The sequence below is a fragment of the Callorhinchus milii genome, unplaced genomic scaffold (genome assembly GCF_018977255.1).
Source record: "Callorhinchus milii isolate IMCB2004 unplaced genomic scaffold, IMCB_Cmil_1.0 Scaffold23, whole genome shotgun sequence".
NCBI classification, from domain to species: Eukaryota; Metazoa; Chordata; class Chondrichthyes; order Chimaeriformes; family Callorhinchidae; genus Callorhinchus; species Callorhinchus milii.
The window spans coordinates 8,931,128-8,939,302 of record NW_024704764.1 but is presented as its reverse complement, the minus strand read 5'-3'; the positions used below and the strand labels follow the sequence as shown (position 1 = coordinate 8,939,302).

Sequence of the window (8,175 nt, the reverse complement as noted above, 5' to 3'; positions counted from 1 at the left end):
CCCTCGAGCCTGTTACGGGAACCCTTTCCTCGCACGCAATAGCTGCAGACGTCTCGAAGAGATAAATGCGCTCTCTCTATATATATATAGATATAAAAAAAAATCCAAGATCTTCCTTTCACACGGAGAATTCAGTCACACCTGACACCGTATGTTTCAGAGAAATATCTCAGTGCGTTCCAACTCTGAGATACAACACGATTTACCCCCACAGAGCCAACCTTTGGCTCATGGTCAGACTCCACCGCTGTGAAGGCCTCCGGGACGTTAACCCCCTTGTGAAGGACGCTGTGCAGGTGCTATGGTTGTTGTTGTTGTTGTTGTTGCCTCTCACGTGGGGAGGATGGCCCCAAAAGCCCATTTATGCGCCGTGGCTTTGAGGGCACTCGAACTGGGTGATGGGAGCTGCGGAGACGGAAAGGGAGGCGGGGTGGGGCGGTGGGGGGGGTGTGTGGTTGGTGAGACGAGTGGACGGAGAGCTTGGGGCAATCGGTCAATCCAGGAACCTTTTCTTTCCCCCCCACCTCCCCACTTCTCCCGCCCTCTCTCCCCCACCCCCTCTCTCCCACACTCTCCCTCCCCTTCTTCCCCACCTGCACTCTTCCCCCCCCACCCCCCATCCCCTCCACCTCTTCCTCCTCCCCCGCCGCGCCCCCACCCCCTGTGAAAAGTGCCGAGGTTGGCAGAGGTGGAGAGTGTTTTTATGCCGAATATCACTTTGTCAGCTCATTCCCAATCCATCACGTTACTTGCTGCCGCTCGGGGAATTGAGGAATGCGGACTGGATAATATCTTCAAGCTGCTTTTCTCCTTCCTGAATTTTTTTTTAAAAATGTTTGCAAAAAAACACACACGCACGCACACACACACGTGCGCTCGGGAAAAAAAATAATAATAATAATAATCCTCGCATTTGATATAGCGCTTTTCACGTCGGGAGGACGTCCCAAAGCGCTTCACAGAACACACTGTAAAGTGAATTGACTGTATATTTGTGGGCGAACGCGGCGGCCGATTGCGCACAGCAATGTCCCACAAAGTGTCGTAGATTGAAAATGACCAATTTATTATTGTTTTTGGTTTTGGAGGGATTATTATTAGGCTCTGTGTGGAGTAAGGAAACTTGCCCAAGGTTTCGCCCTCTGCCTGGAATTGAACTCAGGTCTCTCACTTGCAAAGCGAATGCTCTAACCACTGAGCTACAGGACTCCACGAAGAAGTAAGAAAGAAAACCAGACCAGCGTTGTCAAATGCCCCTTCTCCCCGCCGCCCACCAGCCTCACCCCGCTGCTCCCCCTCTTCCCCCCACCCCATCAACACCCCAATGTGAAGGGGGGCTATATAAATGCAAGTTGTTGTTGTTGTTGTTGTTTCCACTCGTCTCGTACCAGGCCGGTTACACTGGACACCCACCTCTCCGCAGACCGACGGCGCTCGAGAAAGTTAGGACGCTTAAGAACGTAACCCAAATTGGCGAAGTCCCCCCCCCCCCCACCCCCCCAGTCTTGGCTCTTGCCAACCTGCGCCTACTACTCTGATAAGGTAAGAGGGGCTGCATCCCTCCAGAGAGACAGAGAGGGCATTCCATTCCAGCAATCTTTGGGATGTCCTCCCGCCATGAAAGCCGCCGTATACACTCACTTTGCTGTTGTTGGCAAGAGTCGAGGCTTTTGGGGTGGGGGGGGGGAGGGATCTCAGAGGGTGGGTCGGGTTGGGGTTGGGGGTAGCTGCCGTCGGGGAGGGGGGGGGAAGCTAAACCACCTAAAACTGCACAGCCTGCCATCGAGAGCTCCGTCTGTCAGTGACACATTTTTGCCGTTGACAGTGAAAGACATTTAGTGAGGTCTGTCTTTACCGAGACCGGCAGAAAAACAGCTCCCAGATTTATTTCAAGACTTTTCCTGCAATTCTGCCATTTGCAATGACTAATTCCACCCCCCACCCCCACCACACACACACACACACACACCCTCCCCCACCGCCGCCCCTATCGGTAGCCACATCTGGGGGATGAATTACTGGCAACGTTGGCCGGATTGACGCGGGAGCTCGACTTCAGTTCAAGATTGCGACAAGAGGTTCTGCTTCAAGTTACTTTGCTGTTGGTGCCGCCCTGTGGCTGTCACAGACAAGCAAACTAAACCGCTAGCAATAATAATAATAATAATAATAATAATAATAACCCTTGCGGTTTTGACATAGCGCTTTTCACGCCTTCGAGACGTCTCGAAGCGCTTCACAGGGCGGACTGCAAAGTGAATCGACCGCATATTTTGTGGGCGAAATGCGGCAGCCGATTGCGCGCAGCGGCGTTCCCCCCCCCCCACCCCACAAACAGCCGTGGACTGAAGTGACCGATTTATTCCTGTTTTTTTTTTCTTGAGGGATTATTACTGTTAGGCGAGCGCGTGGAGTAAGGAGATCTGCCCGAGGACAATCTTAGCCTAAGACACGCTAAACGAGGGCACCTTTGATGACTCAAGTGCTGTATCGGGTGAGCTCCGGCCGGCCGGAGCGACTATCAGCTGAGGAGAGGCGAAAGGAAATCACGACAAAGAAATGATGCACTGGCTTTCCTGTTTGGATGCAATAGCTGGACAATTCCACGCGTCCACAAGAGGAAGCTGTTGTACTGCTAACTTCACGACCGTCATGTATTTCTCCTCCAAATACACGATTCCAGTGAGCTCAGTGATCTTAACGCAAGACGACTGTCTGTGGTTTACGTTGGGTTTACGTTAAGATTCTTCCGAGTCCCTCCCACCCGCATTTGCAGCTGTTAATCTGTTAATTATCCCGAAGCGCGCCATACAAGAACGCAGCCACTGCGTATTCAAAGTAAATTCCTGGCGAGGTATTCTGACCGCGCGGTGCTGGGGGGGGGGGGGGGGTGGGGTCAAACCCCAGGTTGCTCATTTTGCAGAGAGGCAAACAGGCAATAACGGAAAGGATTTTATTTTATCGAAGGCTGTCGGGTAGAGCAGCCAGATCAGATCATTCAGCCGTCATAATAATAATAATCCTTGCATTTGATATAGCGCTTTTCACGTCGGGAGGACGTCCCAAAGCGCTTCACAGAACACACTGTAAAGTGAATTGACTGTATATTTGTGGGCGAACGCGGCAGCCATTGCGCACAGCAATGTCCCACAAAGTGTCGTAGATTCAAAATGACCAATTTATTATTGTTTTTGGTTTTGGAGGGATTATTATTAGGCTCTGTGTGGAGTAAGGAAACTTGCCCAAGGTTTCGCCCTCTGCCTGGAATTGAACTCAGGTCTCTCACTTGCAAAGCGAGTGCTCTAACCACTGAGCCACAGGACTCCATAATGAATAATAAAGGAACTCGATAGGGCGGCTACGGAGAAACTATTTCCTCTGGTGGGTGGGGCAATCCAGAACAAGGTGGGCATCATCGTAATGTTAGAGCCGGGCCAGATTCCCCACTGGGTATGGAGATATTCAGCGAACAGCCGTAAATATAAACCTGAGGCCGTGTACTGTACCGCAAAAGGGGGGCTTGAAATCGTTCGATTTAAACGGGCTAAAGGCAGCCTGACCGAAAGTGTCCGTCGAGCTGGGAGTCTGTCCCGTCGAACGTCTGTCTGGGTGCGGAAGAGAAGAGGAGTAGAGCAGAGAGGGCTCTTCCCCTCGGGAGGGTGTCCCCGACATTCCTCCTCTCTGAACATTTCAGAGCAGGAATTCCAGGGCGAGGTCCCGTCAAATGCCTCCTGCCTCCTCGTGCGGCTGGCTCGCACACGAGTGTGCGCTGTGACATTTCCCACTGACATGCGATAGCGAGGTGTGGGCGGGGGGAGGGAGAGGGAGAAGGAGAGAGAGCGAGGGAGAGGGAGAGGGAGAGAGAGAAAGTGAGGCAATCCTCCTTTAAAAGCAGCAGTGGGGTCTGCCTGCGATTCTACCCAAGTCCCAGCCGCGGAGGAATATTTCACCCTGAGATTTTCAAAACTGGTAACTTAACTCACTCAAACGCACTCACTTATCTTCAGACTGGACACTAACTGTTGTTGTATGGCCCTCACACCCTCCGACCGTGTCCTCGATTCGTCAGTGAACTAACAAGGGAACAGCTGAAACCGAATCCTAATCATAAGACATTAAAATGTGTCAGCGCAGAGTTTGACGGATCCATTAAAATCCCTCACACTCCCGGGGAGAGAATGCCTTTCCGTCCACGCGTCACCCTGGTCAGAGTTTTGTGGGTTGAAACCCCTTACGGCGGGACTTTCAACTCAGTCTCGGGCTGACGTACGCTAAAGATCTCGTGGCGCTACTCGAAATGAAGAGGGATTCTCTCCCAGGGTCCTGGCCGACAATCCCCCACCCCAAATAAAACCGGTCATCCACTTCGTGGCTGTGCCTGGGACGTTTCTGTGTGCGAATTGGGTGCCCTACAGTCACCACACTTTACAGTAGATCCTGTGAAGCGCTTTCAGACATCTCGATGATACGCCGCTGATCTTAAAACGCTTGCGCTATCGGGACCAAACAACATTCAGCAAACTCCCTCGGGTGCCATGGTCAGAATCAGTCACATTTTATTCTAGGATCAAGTACATGGTCAATATTATAATAGATAGGCTACAATCCAGGTGTGCCGGAGTATTTTCTACGAGATGGCAAAGGGATGATTTGGTGCACACTTTTCACAAAAAGCTGTAAACCATCAAAACACGTCAAACCAACAAACAAAAATAATTCACAACAGTGAAGGAGCAGTAGTCACGAGGATTTCAATCAGTCCCGACACAAATCCATTGTACACACGCGCGCGAGCGCACACACACACACACAAAGCTATTTAACACGTAAAGCCTGACAGAATGGGGAGGAGGTGGGGGGGGGAAGCGACTTGGTATACTGACAGTTTGAGATCAAGAGCCATGTCACAAGTACCAGTGCAACTTTAGCAAAACATCATTCTTCGTAACGCAGGAGAGAGAGAGAGAGACACACACATTACGTGGCTTTCAGCAAACCAAATCCTTGACTTTTGCCAAGACAGAATGCTGAAATGCAGTCCTTGGCCCCTTGTGTCCCACTGAGTAGCACTGAATCACAACAAAACTGAGGGGAGGAAGGCGGAGGAGTCCAACCGGTGCTATTTCTTAACAGGATTCTTCAGCAAGGGACCCCTTTGCCTACTTCCGAGGAACGTTGTGAGGAATAGGTCGAGGGCACTTCGCGGGCCAGGACTGAACAGGGAACTGGAACTTGCAGGAACTCGGCCCCAACACAATCCACTTCTGAAGCGTTGGGCAGATAGAAAATCCAATGGGATTTAAGAAACACCGCAAATTAGACCCCCCCACCCCACCCCCAACCCTTTACCCAATAGCAATTTAATATGTCAGGGTTTCTCTTCCAAAAAGTGTGGCGTGGGATGAGGTTTGCAACCACATAAAGGGCTTCCTTCCAATGAACGAAAGAGAAAGTGCATCAAGAACTGCGAGAAATAAATAGAGAGAGAGAAGAGGAACACTGATCATAATCCTTTGCTACTGTCCTTCGCTCAGAACAGGCAGTGCAAGGAATAAATCATTCCTGATCACTGAAACCTTGCATCATTGGCTCAATTGTTTCAGGTTTTGTGCAACTTGTTGGAAGAACAATTTCATTTGTAGATGACAGGATTGGGAGCATTGGATAAACCCACGATAGTTTTAGCAGCAATGAAGGCATCAGGCAATATCCTTAGGATTACTGTTATATTCAGTCCCCGTGTCACACCGCCATCCTCCCGAGACACTTACAAAAATAATCCTTGCATTAATGCTGAAGATTGAGAGAAACCAGTGTTAACAGTCAATTGATGAACAGCCACTGTGGTAGTCAAGAAGGAGGAGAAAACATACAAGGGAAAAACTAGCCTGTGTTACCAGCCATCAGCCCTTTACAGATTGTTTAACAGGTGTTTTAATAGACGCTCGATAAACTGAGTGCAACCGAGAGTGGTAGCACTAGTTACAATTAGATTTGTGAATAGTTAATGATATTCCCTCGTGCCCAAAGCAAAGCAAAACTTGGACATCTCAACTAGTTACTCAACAGTCCCGGTGTCTGAAGGCCCTGTTTGCTCACTTGGATATGGGCTCACTTGGATATGGTGCATTTCGCGAGCAGATTGGAATCACGGTAGGAAGGAGAATAGCTTATTTACACTGGTCTGGGTGGGGTGGGGGGGGGGGAAACGAGAGATTCTTATTTGGAAAGAGAAGCTGCATACACATTCCAGTAACAATGCAGTGTTTGAACAAACTATCCCTTGGTTTCCCTTTTTAGGACCACAAAGAACACAGAAAATGTATATAAATAATGTATTGGGACGGAGGCAGAAATATAGAGACTCTGCTGTCATCCGTGTTCGGTACTGGGATTACCATCGGTTTTTGCTTTGCTCGGTCTACCGCCCCCCACCCCCACCCCGCCCCACCCCAGTCACCCATTGCCAGCTTTCAGGACTTTCCAATACAGTGCATTTTCTCAAGCAAAAAGGACTTTTGTGTTTTTTTCCTCCCCTCTTCTGTTTGTCTCTTTGCTTTTCTTCTCTCATTCCCACCCCCTCCCCACCCCGATCGTCCCAACATCCTATAAATAAATAAATTCACTAGAATTAGCTACAAATCTACACTGAGTCTCTACAAATCAGACACTGGGCACACACACACACACACTAATTTTGACCAACAGGGAACATTCTCGGGAGATGACTGCCACAGTATAATACTTCCTGAGACAAAGCCACAGATTAAATACATGAACATTACACACCACACAATATACACGCACACACACACACACACACACACACACAGACAACTGCACTGCAGAAAAACCACCAAAGGGAACATTGGGAATGGAGGGCAAGAGTTAAGCCACAATGAACGGACACACACTTTACAACTAGACTTTGATTTACGTGGGGTGACGTTTTGGTTACGTTCAGTGCATGCGGAGAAAGTAACGTCAGAATTGACATCAACGTCAGGTTAGGATTCGGATGAGGCTGAGAAGCAAAGAGCAATTTGTAAAAAAAAAATCACATGATCCAGGGGCACATCAAAGTCCAGACATTTGACAAAAACAGAGACACACAGAGAGAGAGAGAGAGAGAGAGAGAGATTTGAGTCAAAGCTTTCTTCACTCTTCAAACTTTCCTTCGAGAATGCTTTCGAAGGAGAACGGGACAAATTTGTAGCCGGCTCCCGAATAGAATTTGTTCTGGAATTCCACCCTGCAGAGCAGAAAAGAACAGAACATATCAATCAATTAAAGCACCTCACATTACAATAGGCTGGAGAGTTGGCACCTGTATTTTTTAAAAAAAAATGCTCGATCTGAAAATCTCAAGCTTTTCACGGTGGTGGTGGCGGGGGGGGGGGGGGGGAGTCAAAGATATTTAACCAAAGGTTACACTAACTGTCAGGGCAGGAAAGAAAATTACAAACAGTCTCCCTTGTTTATTGAAAAGATTGTCAGCTATCAAATGAATTCGGCAACAGATGCTACACTTTGGGGAGTGTGCTGTCTCGAGGCTCTTCGGATTACAGGCAGCTTTACTATCTGACAGCTGTCTTGCTTGCATCCCATACACTTCCATAAGGAGAGCGAGATTAAATCCTCTCTCAGGCCCCTGCACGCATGTGGGGGAGGTGGGGGGAGGCCACAAATCAAGTGCATTTCTGAGAAGTGTTAGAGCAGCAGATACATTCATTCCTTCCCGCCCCCAGGCGTCGTCCTCATCCTCGGAATAAACCAGGTTGAGGTTTCATGAGGCAGGTTTTACTCAAGGCCACACTTTAATAGAAACGGATAATAAAAATTTAACAATAACGCCCCTTGCATTTGAAACAGCACCTCATCGCGTCTTTTGAGACGTCTCAAAAGTGCTTCACAAAATATACTGCAAAGTGAATTGACTGTATATTTTGTGGGCGATTGGTTTTCTGGGGGTGACAATTTCTTAGTAAAGAAAAAGATTTTAAAAAATAATAATTTGGCCACTCAATGCGGGACACTGCTGTGGGCAATTGGCTGCCACGTTTCACCCACAAAAAATACAGCCAATGCACTCACAGTATATTCTGTGAAGCGCTTTGAGACGTCTCGAAGACGTGATAAGGCGCTGTGGCAAATACAAGGATTATTATTACTATT

General features: G+C 48.7%; 1 protein-coding gene across 5 annotated transcripts in view; it reads right to left on the bottom strand.

Annotated features, from left to right (window-relative positions):
• Positions 1-6,224: 6,224 nt before the first annotated feature.
• LOC103189172 (V-type proton ATPase 116 kDa subunit a1) overlaps positions 6,225-8,175 on the bottom strand; it is a 28,107-nt gene continuing 26,156 nt past the window's right edge. For all 5 annotated transcript variants that reach the window (XM_042343303.1, XM_042343305.1, XM_042343306.1 and 2 more), the window contains one exon: positions 6,225-7,252. In XM_042343303.1, coding sequence (XP_042199237.1) covers positions 7,159-7,252 — 94 coding nt within the window. In that variant the 3' untranslated portion in view covers positions 6,225-7,158. The remainder of the gene's footprint in view (positions 7,253-8,175) is intronic.